Here is a 17710-nt window from a genome sequence, read left to right as displayed (position 1 = left end):
AAACATCATTGAGCAGCATCAACAAAAGAAACTTACCTAAGCTGGAGTTTCCAGGAAAATTAAGGTATTTACAGTGGATAAAGTCTGTGGTTATAGTGGGTGGAGAAAAGGAACGGAATGTAAATTTTTCTAATTTGTATTTTGAAAAACAAATATAAAATATCTTTTATATCTATAACTTTAAGTGATCACAATATCATATTTTAAACCCTTATGAAGGGTTTGAACTTTCAAAATAGGGAGAATTTTCTGAGAACAAGCACCCCAAAACTTGCCAGCACTGAAGAGCCACTCCAGATTTGCAGACACACCAACCAAGCAACCCCACAGGCTTCTCTCACATCAGTGCCATGTTTATTTAAAAAGTAGGAAAACCAAATCATAACAACAATCATCTTTCAAAATGATTTGTCTCAGTACATTCTCTCCTCTTTTTCTAAAATGAATAGCTATTCTTAAGACAAAACCTACATATAGCTTCCAGCTCTTCAGGTCTATGTATACAGACTCTTTCTTGTGTTACTACATATGTTTAGAAATTATTGATTTGAATTATTGGGTTCTTTGCTTTTTTAAGGAAACCATTTCATCTTTACTACCTAGCTTTAGAAATCAAAATTCTTTACTTTGGCTATTTTAGGATTTAATATGATCTGTTAAAAGGAAAGAGGTCTTCAAAAATCTCATTAAGTTTTTTTTAATTTGCAAAGTAAGAAAGATCAGATCATTGTATTTTTTCTCACAGTGTCTTTTTCCTATGCAGTTATATTTTTTATTTGTCAATGATCTTACAAACGTTTTAGATAATTGAATTTTCTAAGATTAATATTCAATGTGATTATAATTCATTCAGCTCTTAACAATCTGAAGTTCTACCTGGCTTAAGTACATTTAAAATTTCTGAATTAGTTCTGGGAGTTTTCTAATAGCAATTCATCCTAACTCAGAATGTGACTGTATTTGGAGATAGGGCCTTTCTTTAAAGAGGTAATCAAGGTTAAATAATGCCATAAGGATGAGATCCTAATCCAATGTAACTGATATTCTTATAAGAAGACGGAGAGATACCAGGGATGAACACATACAGAGAAAAGACATGTGAGGACACCGCAAGAAGATAGCTGTCTTCAAGGCAAGGAGAGAGGCCTCAGGAGAAACCAACCCTGCCGACCCCTTGATTTTGAACTTGTAGCTTCCAGACTGTGAGAAAATAAATTTCTGTTGTGTAAGCCACACAGTCTGTGGTAATTTGTTACAGCAGCTCTAGGAAACAAAGAAAGATCCCAACCTCTTTAAGGTCCTAAACCACACTGTGAGCTCAGTGTCTGCTCACTCTCCCCAACCTTTCCTACCCCTGCCTCATCTCAGCAGTTTGGTCTCCCATCCCCTCCAGCATTTGTCCATGCTGAGCAGCTTCTCTGTTGTCACACAGATCCTAACCACCACGTCCGAAGTGAGGTTTGGTACACTTCACTCCTGGTGGCCATATGTGTTCTAGGATCACCATCCTTCCTCTCTACAGACTATTGTTCCAGTTACACTGGCCTCAGGGAGAGGTGAGGTTGGGAAGGCTGCTTTGTTTCTTAATTTCCTGCTCACTGTCCCCATAACACCACTAACATGAGGCTGTCCAATAGGTACCATTCTTTTCTGAGGAACTGGAGGAAAGCCAGAGTGAACTACAATGTAGAAACAGAAGTGGATGATACAGGCCCAATAGGACAGAAATAAGGTCCCCTTTTAGGTGAGCACCAGTTTCTAGACTTGCTTCCACTACCCTCCTTCAGCGTTCACTTGAGATTTCACCCAGAGAGCCTCCTTTTCCCTTCACAGTGATATTCTAATTCTACTTTAGAAATATTCTGTTCACTAACACTGGAGGAAAGCATTAGGCCTAGGCTCTGTGCCTCGTGCCCCACATCCACCTAGAGCAGTTTATCTGAAATTAAACATCTCCCCAAACTGAAAGCTATGCCTCCTAACTCCTCCTATGGGACTCTAGTAGAAAACAGGCATGCATACACATACACACTCGTGTACACACATACATGTACAAGTGTGTACAAAGCACACATACATACTCATGCATGCATACAGATTCACACACATGTATGTGTATACACACACTATCATATCTTTCCCAAAAAACAACCACCAGCCTTTTATCAATGTGCTTAACTGCAGAACTTGCAGCAGCTTTTAACTTTAGCTTTCTTTACTTTTGACCAGATCAAATTCTTATACTGGGCTTTTTCCCTAATTGATCTGAAAGAGGAAGAAGAAGAGCAGAAGGTTTTTAAATTTTTCTGCACTGATCAACCCTGAGGACAGGGGTATGAGATTTTTATTTTCACTTATACCATCAATAGATAGAAATAAAAAGTCTACTATATAAAAGTATGTGAATATAGATACAAACAGTTAATATACATAAAGTGAACACATCAACATTATATAGTTCAATAAATTTTCCATATATAAACCCACCTGTGGCCATCATCCAGATAATATAAAAGACTACTATCACTCAGAAGTTTCTCTTATGCTCTTCCAGTCAACATCAACAATTCCTCCAGTCCCCAAAGTGTTGACTTCTGACACTATGGATTATATTGGCATCCTCTTGAACTTTATATAAATGGAATCACACAGTATGTGCATTTTGTGCCTAGGTTCATTTACTCAACATAATAATTTTGAGATTCATTCCTGTTGTGGCATGTATCAGTAGTTCATACATTAGTAGAGACCACATGGAGAAGTCCTGAGGCTTCTTAGAGAGAGGTGCCAGCTAGCTCCCAGTAGCTCTTGTCCACATTCTTCCAGTTCTAGCTGCACCTTATTGCAATGGTATGACAGATTCTGAGTCAGAACTCACTCAGGTTTCCTAACTGAACCATTTCAGAATTCCTGTTCCACAGAAGCTGTGGGAGACAGTAAAATGACTGTTGTTATTTTAAAGCTCTAAAATTTGTTTTGCAGAGCAAGTTGTAACTGAAAGTTGAACACTAAATTGACTCCATTATCAGGAAGTTGAAACCTAACTGCCTTCAGTGGGGAAATGTGAGCTGAATTGATTCAAAGACCTTCAGAAAAGTTCAGCAATAGGAAGGACCAATCTCAGAAGGCAGCAGAAGGCATGTGACTGAAAGCAGGGATAAACTGAAAGTCTCTAATGAGAATCCCAGGTCTCTACTCCTACCTGAGCCATAAAGTATTCCAAAGTACCAGGGGGCACTCACGACAAGAAGGACAGGATTATTCTCTGGATATATAGTGAATGGGGAATCCTCCAACAGAAGAGGGACAGCTGAGGAAGGGTAAAGAACACTGGCTAGAGAGGACACCACGTGTTTAAGCTCTACTACTGTCACTCATTGATTGTCCTTGCCCAAGCCATTTTCTCTTCAGTTAAAGTGGTTAGACCAGAATGATCTCTAGATTTTCACAATAAAAACCTGTGAATCTATTAAAGAGAAATAGCACACCCTTTAAAAATACAGTCAAAGTAGTGAGCCACAATATGAAATACTTTTTAGTCAATAGAAATTCCAGTTCACTTCTATAACATGTAGTTCTTTTAAAGGTAGCACTAGCGATTGTAACAAAACCTCCAGTTAAGGTACTTTAGTGATTTTTCTCTCTAAAGGACCAATAAGAAGGGTGCATAGACCAAGGTATATGGTATATAGGGAACTGAAGGAATATGGCATGAATCTAGTACTGTAGAGCTGTTACAATCCCTAGACCCAAAGCAACAAGAAGAGAGGTTACCAGAACATGAGTGAGTCATTGTACAATAGGCCTCTTTAACAGAAGTAGTGACTTCCAAGAAAGGCAACAGACAGCTGAAGGTGACTCTTCAGAGAGAAAGCCAGGAGTATAAATATACTGACCTCATTCTCTTCCTGTCCTGCAGTTTCCTGTCTGTGCTTCCTCCCCACTGGCCAAACTCAGTTGGTAGCCTGGGAACACCAACCCCGCTGATTTACTTGCTGCACTTGGACTCTAGGACAGCAGGTAGGGAGAGAGTGGCTCTGACAGAGCAAAATAAGACAATCAGCATAGAGGTACAGAAGAGAAGACATTAATCATAGCTTCAGATGGAAGATTGAAATTCACTTTTTAAATATATATAAAAGTTCTTGACTTTGGGACATTAGTTGAGGAAGCTGGATATTCTGAGGGGTGGTAAGATTTTAGAATAATTAGTTCAGCAATCAATCTTTTATCTCTGTTTTGTGTCTTTTGACTTGAAGAGATATTGGATCATGACTGATGGCATAAACTTAATATTTGTTCTTCATCCGTGTAAATAATTCCTCTTTCTTTCTCTGTTCATATCAAACTTGTTTCAGCTACATATCAGGTACTAAGGCATGGTATGTCAGGACTAATATTGTAGTTTTTTTTTTTTTTAATATTGTAGTTTTTGTCAGACAATTTCTATCTTGTTTTTACAACTGGGCAGCTGCCTAAGCAGACAACAGCATTGTAGGGAAAGAGAAAACCTTAATTAGCATATATGCTGCTTAGAGAAACACAGAAGGATGTATTTTGTTACATATTGAATCACTATTTGCAATTACTTATTTATATCCTAAATAACTTACTACACACCTAACCTTATGTTTCCAGATGTAATTAATTTGGTCTGCGTAGTATAAATATATCTTTTCTGGGTCTCACATCTCTAAACCCTATCCTGCCAATCCTTTGGGATCCATATTGACTAGATTAATACAAATGCTATACAGTTCCAGTAGATACCCAGTTTTGACAGTAGTCTTTTTTTTTCCCCCCAAGGATCCTCCACCACATTAAGAAGGGTGAATGGCCTCACAGGTATTGACTAGTCCCTCTTTCAGAACTTTCCTATTTCACTTCAAAACTTTGTACTTTTATTTCCAGCTATCAGATATCTCAGTTAAATTCAGTTCAATCTAGCTCAGTTAAGAGTATCACCATCTACCCAAGCCATCCATTTAAGTCTTCCAAACTAGAAACTTGGGAATTGTTGTCAGCATTCAATTGTCCTCATCCCTCATATCCACACACTGTACAAGTCTGATAGGCTTGATTTTCTAGAATTCTCTGGAATCTACCCTTCTCTTTACCACTGCCGCAGATCTCAGCAAAATGGACACAATTGCCTAGCTTCACTAAGTTTTCTGAACATCTCCCCCTTCTTTCCAGGTCCCTTAATTTTTCCCTAAGGCATCTTTCTACATTCCTTCTGGTGTCTTTCCAAATGTATATTTAATTATGTCAGTGGACTCCTCAAAAACCTTAATTTATCCCTAGGCTGTAAAATCTACTGCTTTGAATGCTAATCTTCACACTCTGCCCTTCTCTTTTTAGTCAATCTTTCCTTGATATGAAATCTCTTCCTACTAAAAATGCATACCTCCCATCTTTGCTTAAGCACTCTCTCCTCTCTGGGCATTCTCTGCTTATCTAAATCTTCTCCATAATAACAGCACAAAATAATTTCTTGAGTACTACCAAGGGATAGGCACTATGATAAACACTTGACATTCATTAGATGTTATAAACACCATTTTACATTGAGGAAATTGAAGCAAATAATTTGTCCAAGATCACATTTGTGTAAAGAGCAAAACTGGGATTACAAATTAAGCCTATCTCAACCCATGAACTGAACATTTAAATGGTGCCCCCATTACAATATATCATCCAACTCAGGTCAAGTTGTACCCCATCCCTAAACTCCCAGATCATTCTAGTCTCCCTTCTCTCATCTTTAGTTGATGTTTTAATCAACAGAAGACTGTTCAGTACTAAACTATTCTTTATGTAATTTTCATTTTCCTAAATCTTACCTGAACTAGATTGTAAATTCTTTTTGCACAGGAAATTAAATAAATTCTTAATATACTTACATACTATATCTTTATAATAGCAAATAGCTATCCCTTATTGGGGCAGGGTATAAGCATGTTTTACCTATCCCTATCATCTCATTTAGTATATAATAGATACTAAAAATTTTCCTTAATTAAATCGGTAGACAAGAGGAATTATATTTAAAGCATTTAAGTGAATGTAAAACTTTCAGGAAGGTCAGAGACCTGAAATATTTGTGTTCCATTTTTTTGTCTCTCCTATGCCTATGGTGGTACATCTTTTTTATGATAGTAGTGGATTTCTCTGTACTTAATTAATTTGGTTAATACAAAAACACTGCTCTACCTTTATGGTAATAATCGGCACCTGTCTGAATATTCAAGTTGCAGATTTTTGGCAAATACGGAGTCCAAGTTTTTTATATATATATTCTACTTTCGTATGCTTGCTTTCTTCATATTTTCATTTTAAATAAGGCTACTATTAGGTAATGCTGCGTTGGGCCTATTTCTGAGAACTTGTTCTAGTAGGATCTTTGAAGTTCTTTCTTCGGAGTTGTAGTTCTGCAGCTTTTAAAAGTGTCTTCCATTTCCCTACAATCCCTTAGGCCAAAAGCACGGTAACTGGGAAGGTCCACAAATGGAAACTCAGGTTCAGGCGAGCGGCCCTTTTTGCAGCCTGAGGTCTGGGTGTGAGTGCAGTGGGCCCGAGGGTGACACCGGAAGGACCAGCGGCCTGTGGGCCTGGGGCCGCCAGCCACCTCAGCCCAGCGGCGGGAAACCCCAGGAAGCAGGTTTTTACGCACGAAGGCAGCGTTCGAGCCTGGCGGGAAACGAGTTCGCAGAATAGAAGGGTCGATGGGGCCTTTCGGACACGGTCGGCCCCGCCAGGCCGCGTGGCGGGTACGGGTCGACTGGGCGCGGGGGAGCGGGCTCAATTTCCCTATGTGCTTTCTCAAAAATGTAGGCCGCGCCCGCCTGCACCCTTCTTTTCATGATCACACAAGCGCACGTCAGAGTTTCTCATTTTCGGTGTTTTTGAGGCCACAGAACGTATTCACCATCCTTGAGTCCTTCGCCCTCAGGGTCCCGAGACACGGAAAAATACGACAACCGTTGTGGGAGGCCCTGTAACTCCCATAAACCAGAAGACTAAAGGCGTGTCCAGAGACCAGGTGCAGGCGGATGGGCAAGAACAGCTCTCCGCAGCCCCGCCCTCCCGTCTCTCCGCCCCGCCCTCTCCATTTTAGGTCCCTCGTCTAGATCCACTTCCCCGGCTGCTTCCTCTTTAAGGTGGAGCTCGGCGTGGATCTCGCGAGATGCGTGTTGGCGCCGTGACCTCCATGTGGAAGCTAGAGCTCTATAAGTAAACAACGCGCGGCACGGACAAGGCTTCTTATTTGTGAGGCGGGGGTTGCGGCATCGGTGGCGCTTCCGACTGGTTCCGGTTTCCTTCCTACTCAGCTCCGCTGGGTAGGCGCGCGATCTAGGAGTCGCCGCCGCCTGTCGGGCCCGGTGTCTGGGCGGTCTTCCTCGTTTGTGTGTGATCTCGCCCACCGGTAGCGGATAGCCGGGGCCGCCGGAGAGGCGGCGCGGGCCGGGCGGGGCGCGGCGCCGCAAACGCTGGGGGAGACAAAGCGGGGCCGGCCCCCCTCTCCCGGCGCCAAGATGTGGATCCAGGTTCGCACTATAGACGGCGCCCAGACGCGCACCATTGAGGACGTGTCTCGCAAAGCCACAATTGAGGAGCTGCGCGAGCGGGTGTGGGCACTATTCGACGTGCGACCCGAGTGCCAGCGCCTCTTCTACCGGGGCAAGCAGGTGAGGCGCGCCCACCGTACCCCTTGGGAGTTCCGGGGCGAGGGCAGAGGGGCGCCTCCAGGACGCGTGGACAGGATGGGCTGGAGGGCTTGGTGCAGAGCGCACCTGGATCCGCTTAAGGTGGGCAGCACGCGAGGCTGAGTGCGGGCCCTTTACCCACCGAGGGGGCTCAGCGGGCTCCCTCCAGACCCGAGTGCAGGTGCGCCTGGCTGGGTTGGAGGCAGGGGTGCATAGAGAGCGGAGACCATGCTGCCCTCTTTCAGCTGGGCAGCAGCCGCAGTCACAGCCCGCCAGAGCGCTCGTGTTCCCTCACTTCCCGCGCTCGGCCGAGTTCTGGGCCCCTGGAGAGTGGAGAGGGCAGCAGGCTCTGGCCGCCATGCCACAGTGAAGGTGGGGTGGGCCAGTAGCTCTAGCTCGCGGCAGCGCTGACTCGAGTAACCGCTTGCATTGCTTTCGTGCCTCTTCCGCACTCCCAGATAGGAGGGGGAAACTTACGTACTGTTTCCTTTCACACACAAGAACCCTAGGTCTGCCTCCTCACTGTGGAAGCGATTTGTATACATTAAATATTCGAAGGGTTTCCAGAACTACTGATCCCCCTCCCTCACCTCTTTTCCTAGAATTGGAATCTTTTTCTCGGGGAAGATTAGAGACCTGAGCTGAAGGAGCGATTGATGTAACACTGGGAACTGCCCAGTGTCGGCCAGGGGGTTATTCTCAGAGGACTGTTTTGCTCTGCTCACTTTCTAATAATCTCCTTACCCAGGCTTTTAACCCAGCAATTGGAGTATATAGCCAGCGGTGCATATTCGAAGGCTAAAAAAGTGATTTTTGGCGGTAAGGTGTCTAATTATCTCTGTCTATACCTATCTGTGGTATGGACATGTCCTGGCCCACTGAAGATTTTTCCTGTCCCATAGGTCTCTCATGGCCTGTACCTAGAGATCCAGACGCACCCTGTTTTTCTTGTCTTATAAAAAAAATTAAGTCGTTAAAAAAGTTGAATCCTTCAGTTGATAGACCAATTTGGCTCCAGTCCTGTGGTTTGCTCTCTTTGACATGGTAGAAGTAGCCGTTTTCTTACAGCCACAAAAGATTTGAAAGGAATATATTTCTTGCCCTCACTAGGCTTACCCTTCAATGACTGCTCAGAAATTTCGGAGTAACAAGATTACACTCTGAGAAAGAGCAGGCCAGGAGTTTTATTTTTTTTTTAAGTAAGTGAAAACATCTTTGATATGTGTTTGCAGCCAGTTTTATACTGACCCTTTAGTGTTTGACTTGTAAAAACAGGCGTTCGATTTAGTTGTAAACTTTGCTTTTGGAGTAATTTTATGTGTATTAAATACTATGTATCTTTATATTGCTGGGCCTCCAGTGGCTAATACCTGTTTATCTTTTGGTAAAAGATGAAAAGCATGTTAATTTTATTTTCTAGCTTGGGACAAATAGTATATGAAATCCTGGGATATGTTGGTGACGTAAGCCACAAGAAAAATGAAGCATGAGAATGTACTTCCGTACATTCTTTGAAGTGTAACACCCCTAAAGTGTAATTATCAGTGCTGACAGAAAATGTGCACTTGCTGTGCCTTGAGTAAAAGGTGTAGGGGTTGGGTTAAATTCAGGACAAATAGACTTTAAGTAGACCAGGAAGTGGGTCCAGGTTCAGAAAACTGTTGAGGATAACAACCTTTTTACTTCTTCCCATGGGACAGTTGATAACTCACCACTTTGATTTCTTCAGCTCAGTGATAAGCCAGTAGGAATGAGGAAAGGACCTTTGGTGCCCCATTGAGTTGGAGGCAGAGGAAGACCCTGCTCCAGCTGTGTTAACTTCTTACACGCTGACAAGTAGCTATGGTAGTCATTATTATCTTCATTCTCCCTTCCTCTTTGGAGTCCACAGTCTCCTGTCATTGGGTCGTGTGTCTATAGCAGGCAACTACCAGATTGGGATCACAGGGGTGCCCCTATCCTGTAAAATGCCTTTATGCTTATTAGAAAATGTCATAAATAAAGACAGATTTACAGTGTCTATGATGTAAATCCTTTCCCACTCCCTACCTTGTATGTTAGGTCTGCTGCTTTTAAGCTTCAGTATGTATCAGAATAACTTGTAGATATTTATTGTAGATGCTCTGCTTGTCCCAGAATTGTAAGTAGTTGAATTTAACAAGATCCCATGGGAGATTCTGATGAACACCAGTTTGAAAATGAATGTTGAAGGATAGTCAGTCTCCTACTAGTTTTTTTTTACTCAAAGTGTGGTCCCTGGATCAGCAGGACCAGCACAGCAGCATTAGCTAAACCTGGGAGCCTTGAATCAGAATTTACTGAAGTAGAATCTGTATTTTAATAAGGTCCCCAGGTGATCTGTATGCAAATTAAATTTGAGAAGCAGTGTAATTGTGTAATTGACTCCCCTTTGAGGGTCAGAATGGAAAGCAGCAGTTCAGGGCTGTAAATTCTGGTTAGAGTAGGAAAACCTCACTTGGTTATTCTCTGGGAACTTGAGTTGGAGGCACCCTTGAGATACCATTTACGGAAGAGTTATATTGGTGGTTCTCTAAATCTTTGAGGATCCAGAGCTTTTTCTACTTTGAAAAGATTCTCTCCTCTCATTCTTTCCTATTTACCCCTGACAGGATAAACTTACAATAGATAATAGACATGGGGTATGAACCAGAGCTGAAGAAAAACTGAATAGTTGCCTCCCCACCCCCCTGCCTACCGACTGTTTTCCACACTGAATACGAAGTAAAAGTGTTTGCCTATATAAAGGATTGTGTGTAGCATTGTATAATACAGATGGTGTGAAAGTTATTAAATTAGTGCCCCTCCACCTGTATCCCTGTCAGTAGCCCTGGGGAATGACTTCCCCACTTTCTTATGAACTACTGTGACTTGGTGTTTGGTTGTTTAGTTTTCCTTGCATCACTGTTAGAGTTCTTCCTGTTAACTGAAATTTCTTCCTTCAATAAAAATTCAAGTGTGCGGTCAAAAAAGAAAAGAACCATTCCTGTCTCTATAGTATTGTGAATTCTGTAGCCGCATCTTCTGGGATGGTAGTTCTGAAACATTTTCTTCTGTGAGACATTGATGTATATAGATGAGAATAGTTACATCCCTGAAACTCATGGATTTTTGTGATTTCTAAGTGACCCAATCCCTTTCTCCCCACTCACAGCATAATTTATGTGACAAGTAACTCAGTCTACACTTGGATTAAATTTGGGAAAACTTCAGTACTTTTCAAGCAACAAATAATGCTAACATTCTTCACAATGGCCTAGCTGTGTGGAACTTGCTGTGTAGTAGATGATCATTTGGTGGGGGTAGGGGCATATTAGAAAAACTGGAAGGGTACCTATGAATTTTACCCAGATAATCTGGATAATAATGATAATCAGAGCAAGCATGAATAATTGGAGGAAAGGTGGTTACATGTTGATGGGGGCCTCATGTCTGTTACATAGCCTCATGCCCTGGAAGGCTTAGTGTTCCACTCTGACTTCAGACATTGCTTTTCCTTTCAAACCAAGTACTGCTTGAAACAGTTTGTGTTTACTCTGACTAATCACTTGACAGACACTAGTCAGAGGGGTTGAATGTAATATCCTTAAGGTCGTTCGGACTCTCATGCCTCAAATTTGAATGGAAAAAGGTTTATGATACACTTGGGATTTTCAGTTATTTTGCCACCTTAACAGCTGCCTTCATTTTGGGCAATGTTTGGTCAGTGAACATGCATTTTAGAGAATTTATCTTTATTTTGCACTTTGAACACTTCCATTTTTTAAATATTTGCCATAATGTGCAACAGTTATATGTTTAGTCAAGGTGTGCTTCTTTAGCTGTTCTAGAATTAGTGTTTTCTTACTGTTTGGTGAGGGGGTTGGGGACTATTAGAAAATGTTAAATTGAAGGTCTGAATGTACAGTTTGTTGCTCCTTGAGTTTTTTCGCCCAAGAGTTCAGGATTAGAGGGAGTTCTTCCTTTTTAATAAGGTAATCAGTATTAACTCCCTGCCCCTATAAGGGTTTTTCTTCTTACCAACTTGGGAGACGCCCTTAGGCTCATTTGGGTAAGAATATTAACTACCCTGTCAGATACTGTATGGTTTAATTCCCCCACTGGGAAATTTGTGAATTCCTCGGTCACTTGTTCTATTTTAAATGGGCGTACCTATAATGTTTAAAATTGTGCTAGGTGTGTTCTCTGCCACTTGAATTAAAATTACTTATCCAACTACATTAGTAAGTTAATCATTCAGACAGACTTTCATTCTCTTTGGCCCTCTCCAAATAATGGCTTTACTGTGTTAGGGAACTGTGGATTGTGATAGGTGTTCCATGCAAAGAGGAAAAATGAACAGTGTTTAAACTGGTAATGTTTTGTGGGAGATGATAGTTATGATTTTCAAGGAGTTTAGTTTTCTTTATCATGGTGAAATGTCCAGCTAATTATAAAAGAAACGAGACTATTAGATTCCTATGATTTCTGTAACAAAGTACCAAAACATAGGTGACTTAAACTAAAATCTTTAGCTTCTGGGGGCTGTAAATCTGAAAACAAGGTGTCAGCAATGGCCATACTACGTCTGATGACTCTAGCAGAGAATCCTTCCTTGCTTTCCTTTGCTTCTAGTGTTTGCTAGCAATCCCTGGTATTCCTTGCCTTGTAGACACAACACTCCAGTGATGTGGCTGTCTTCTCTCTCTTTGTGTCTCCTTCTCTGTGCTTGCCTCTCTGTCCAAATTCAAACTTTTTATAAGGATCCCAATCACAACCTACTTTTAACTTGATTATCTTTACAGAGACCCTGTTTCCAAATAAGATCACATTCTGAGATACTTGGCATTAGAACTTAAACCTGTGGGTGGAGGGGATGGGGTATGATACACAATTCAACAATTTATGGTAATTGTTGCAAGATTGCAACAATATGGGTAAGTTGCAAGATAATTTAATTTATTCACTGTTTGTCCTGAAGACTTTTTATGATACAGTGGATAACCTTTACAAATGGGTAGAATGAGGGAACTTTAGGCAAGTCGGAATAGCATGATCAGGAATTTTAATTATTCCTGCTTGAATTTTTTTCCTGGTTGATTTTTTGAGAAATTACAGTGCTTCAGAAAGATAAAACAGCTTACTGTTTTTATGAACACAAGATCATAAAACAACTCATTTTAAAATTCAACTTTTCTTTTCCCAGTAGATTTAGGCACTGTTCATTAAAATACACAAAACTTGGTGAGAAATCTAGTTTTTTTGTCTAGGTGGTGAGGTCACAGGCAGCAATGATACATTTTTGGTTTCAGTGACTATCAGTATTCTCAGGAGCTAATATGGAGTGATTCTTAAGAATTTGAGTTCCAAGAAGATACTGACATTAGAGGCCATAAAGTTAATAAGGGGTGGTTTCAAGGTCAATAAATTGCAGTGCTATGAATTTTAATAATTTAACCAGGATATGTAGGTAACTAAACATGCAGAAAGATCAAGTTTTGAGAAAAGCATTTTAATCTTTTTCTTGTTTTCTAGTTGGAAAATGGATATACTTTATTTGACTATGATGTTGGACTGAATGACATAATTCAGCTACTAATTCGCTCAGACCCTGATCTTCCTAGCACATCTAAACAGACTGATACACAGGCCAAACCCTGTTCTAAAAGTCCACCTAAAGTAAAGAAAATCCCAAGGGTGGGAATTTCCAGTCAGCCATCTACATCAGCTCGTGATTTTCTTATTGATCCTGGCATTGGACTATATAAGGTATGTTGTTTTCTTCAGACTTGTTAGGTGTGACTGTGCAGATAGATGTCTGTTCTCTTTGGGATGCTGCAGATAATAAATTTTTTTTTTTCATTTGAGAGTAAAGATTGTGCTGTTATACTTTAAAAAGTAGTCTTTAAAAAAAATTGTGAAATATACATACACGAATGTATAAAATTATGTACAGCTTAAAGAAGAAAGCAAACACCTGTATGAGATTAAGTAGAATGATGCCAGTTACTTTTTGAAGCCTCCTTTGTTGCCCCTATGTGAGAACATCTTCCCTCTCCTTATGAGGTAAATTACTTGTTCTAATTTTTCTGATTATTTTCTTTAGTGTTGCTACTTAGGTATGTATATATCTCTAAACAGTATGGTTTGGTTTTCCTGTGTTTGAGTTTTGTATATTGGAATTTACTTTCTCTCAGCTTTGAGAGATTCTCATGCAGATAGCTATATTTCGTTTTAGCTATATTTCATTTTTCACTATTATTCCATTTTATTAACATAGCACAATATATTTATCTAATCCATGATTAATAATAGATTGGACTGTTCCCAGTTTCAGCTGTTTTAAATACGCAGCGCTGTTCTGAACCTTCTGTGTATATCCTGGTGCACATGTTCAAGAATTTCATTAGGCATTTTTATCTAAAAGTGCTGGTTGTTCACTCACAGGGTACTGCCAAACTGCTCTATAGGTTGTACCATTGGTCTGTCTGTCTCTGCCCATACTGTTCAAGAACTCTAGCCTCGTAGGCTGTTTTATATCTTCCTTTCCCTTCTCTCCCAAATTTATAGAGTTAGCTTGTTAAAACTCATCTAAGTAAATGATGTGGTGGGATTTTGGTTGGAGATTGTATCTGTAGATGAGTTTAGGAATGTTGAGTCACTTCATGGAAATGATAAATGTCTCCCTTAATTTAGATCTTTGACATCTTAGTTTTCTATTAGCTTCTTTTTTTCTGGTAGCTTTGTTTTTGATGCTGTTATAAGTGGTTATCTTTTAAAATTGCAATGTGTTTGTTTATGTGTGATACATGCTATTGATTTATTGACCCTTGTATCCAACTTTTTCAAATTCTAATTTTGTAGAAATAATTGAATGACAAGTTTTGCCTTATCCTTTCCTGTCTTTACAAGTATGTTTTCTTAATTCTTATTAGTTGGATAAATTGGGGCCCAGATTCAATTTTTCTGAGCATTTCAAGGCCAAGAATGAAAAATTTTAAAGAAAATACAGAGATGATTCTGGATCAATGGGAAAATACAAACATCCATATATATAGAAAGAATGAAGAAAATTGGTAAAGAGCTGTATCTCAGAAGTACCTTGCCTGGGTGGCTACCCTGATGAATTACTTTAAACCTGTAAAAGAATAGGAAATTGTTACCTAATTGACCCACAACATAAAAGGAAATTTTCTCATTGCTTTTAAATTTAGCTTAACACTGATACTAAAACATGACAAAAAGCATACCAGTGTCCCTACATACTGATGTAAAACCTAAGTTATATTTAGCAAATGGTATTTTGACTATATATTACAAGAAAATAATACCTTGACCAAGTAAGGTTTGTCAGGGATAGTTCATTATTTGGACTTTTTTATTTTTTAATTCAAGTTTCAGGTACACAGCTTTATAATTTGACATCTGTATGCATCACAAAGTGATCACCACAAGTGTAGTTACTATCCATCACCATACATACAGTTGACCGTCTTTATCCCTTTTGCTCAACCCCCAATATAATAATTTATGTTAATAAACCAAAGAAAACAAATGATCCAATCTAAAATGTTTTCTGTATTTAAAAATTTGAGTCCATTTGTTTTTATGTTTGTAATCCTTAGTAAGAGGAACAGATGGAATAGATGAATAGTTTAAACCTCACCGAGCATCATGGTTAATAATGGGGGGAAGCCAGAAGCAATTCCCATTAAAGATAGGAGCCAGACAAGGAAGCCAGTTAATGCTACTGTTATTTAACATCTTTCTAGAAGTGCTAGGATACCACAGATAAGCAAGAGAACAACAAAATCTAAATACTGGAGAAGGCAAAGTTATTACTTACTGATAACTGGAAAAGCTGAGAAGATATATTAGAGCATTATGAGCAATCAGTAAGGTGGCTTTTTAAATACCCCTACTTTTCTTGCTACCACCATTTAATAAAAGAAACAAAAATTGCAACAACAAAACAAAGTCTGGGAATAAACTTCCATGATAGGGCCAAAACAGATAAATTAAAACGGTGCTTTGTGTAATAGTCACAGTTCAGACAGAATTGTTAACAATGAAATTCCATTTGCCATTATTGTCTCCATCATCGCCCATTGTTTTCATCCCTCTTTCAGTTACCAATACTTTCTATGTTGATATTTTTCACATTGTTACTTTTTAAATAAACTTGTAAATCTAAAACTGTTAGACTAAGATAACAGCATAACTGGGAAGATACTACAGAGTTTCCATATATCCCACACCCAGTTTGCCCTATTGACCTATTAGTATGGTACATTTGTTGTAATTAATGAACCATATATCCTTAGCTTTTATGTAATGTCTTGCCCCAGAATTCCATCTACAGTAAATATCACATTACATTTATGTTAGTGTTATACTACATAGTTGTGTCTCCTTAGGGTCCTCCTGGCTGTGACTGTTTCTCAGACTTTGTTTTTGATGACCTTGACAGTTTTGAGTACTGGTCAGGTGTTGATGTATCAAGTGTCCTCCTATTAGGAGTTGTCTGTTTACCTCATGAGACTGGATTTATGTGTTTTGGGGCGGAAGACCACAGAGGTGAAGTGCCATTTTTAACACATTACCATATCTAGGGCACATATTATCAGCATTCTGTTTACTGATTATAACCTAGGTTTTATGTCAGTAGTAACTTAACACTGTTGATAGGAATTTTAATCACCTAGCTGAGCTATTTTTGTTAGGTTTCTTCACAATGAAGTTACTGTTCCCTCCTCCACCTTTCCATTCTGTATTCTTTGAGATGAAGTCACCTAATGCATCCCATACCTAAGGAGTGGGGAGTTATACACGCTACTTCCTTGAGGGCAGATGTATCTACAAAAATTACTGGGAATTCTTCTACATGGGAGACTTGTCTCTTCTCCCTTATTTTTCAGTTTGTCATTTATTTACAACAGGGATATTTTATTTTCTCTGTGTCCATTCTGTATACTCCTATTATTGTGGGAGTGGGAGGATATTGTTTGTTTGGGTTTTGATAAAGCATTCTTTAACCATCTGCAGCTATATAAAACTCAACATTACTTTTTAAGCTTCTTTTAAGATCTGCAATTTAGAAGCTACTACTTTTGACCTGATTTGTTTAGGTCAGTGAAGGTATGGATTTGTTTTCATAGGGGGGCCAGTTTATATATCTGCAGATTTGAGATTAATCAAGATGAAGCAGTTCTGGTTAATTTAAATTCTTTTTAGTATACTTAATAACTTTCCATGGCCCTGCCCCCCAATCTATTTCAGAGGAGCATCATGAGAAGCTACTTCTCTTAGATCTTTGCTTTTTGTTTTCAGTTTAGTCCTTTGGCTATCAACTACTTATAGTGCCCAACTTCCTTAAAATAGCTTTTATGTTTCATATTAATATATAGCATAGATGTTGTTAAGGACTTTGGCTTTGTCATCAGCTTGGTTTCAAATTCTAATTCAGCCACTTTGGAGTTGTACAAACTTGGCAAGTAAGTTTTACATCGTCTCCCTGTCCTCATTTAGAAGCACACTTGGGACCTGGCACTTGAACTCTCAAAAGTCTGCTGTTTAAAGGAGTATGTTCAAGCTGCATTTAACCTTAGTTGTTAGTTGAAGAGGCAAACAAGATTTGCTTTTGGTGAAGCTCAGTAATTGTCCTAGGAATTTGAAATTTTGATTGGTAACCTTATATATATATATTTTACATATATACTATATTTTTGGCTAACCATCCATTGGCTACTTGAATATCTAGTACATATTTATACTAGGTATTAGAGACAGAGAAGGGTAAACAAATTATATTGCTTGCCCCCTGCCTTTATGGAATTTATTGGATACTCTTTTGGGCTAACCTAAAAATGCTTAGGAGCTACTTTTGAATTGATTTGTTTGTAATTTTCTTTGAATTTTATCTGTTTTCCTTCAAGCAAATATCTGAATATAAATCTATCTAAATTTCATTAAATTCTAGATTGCTTATATATTGGGAGATATTTTTG

The 17710-nt window shown here is 39.4% G+C and overlaps 1 protein-coding gene across 9 annotated transcripts in view; it reads left to right on the top strand.

Annotated features, from left to right (window-relative positions):
• Nucleotides 1-7157: 7157 nt before the first annotated feature.
• The window catches only part of UHRF2 (ubiquitin like with PHD and ring finger domains 2), a 97462-nt gene continuing 86909 nt past the window's right edge, over nucleotides 7158-17710 (top strand). For 5 of the 9 annotated variants that reach the window (XR_012127731.1, XM_037019053.2, XM_037019052.2 and 2 more), the window contains exons 1-2: nucleotides 7159-7688; nucleotides 13239-13472. Coding sequence is in view for 7 of the 9 variants with exons in the window: in XM_037019053.2 (XP_036874948.1) it covers nucleotides 7536-7688; nucleotides 13239-13472 (387 nt within the window). In the remaining 2 variants the exon portion in view is untranslated. Of the gene's footprint in view, nucleotides 7689-13238; nucleotides 13473-17710 lie in introns of all 9 variants that reach the window. The other 4 variants (XR_012127732.1, XM_037019055.2, XM_037019056.2 and 1 more) reach the window with 3 other exon arrangements.

Source organism: Manis javanica, chromosome 2, assembly GCF_040802235.1.
Source record: "Manis javanica isolate MJ-LG chromosome 2, MJ_LKY, whole genome shotgun sequence".
Classification (NCBI taxonomy): domain Eukaryota; kingdom Metazoa; phylum Chordata; class Mammalia; order Pholidota; family Manidae; genus Manis; species Manis javanica.
Note: the sequence above shows the minus strand (reverse complement) of the source record. Positions and strands in the feature narration are given on the sequence as shown.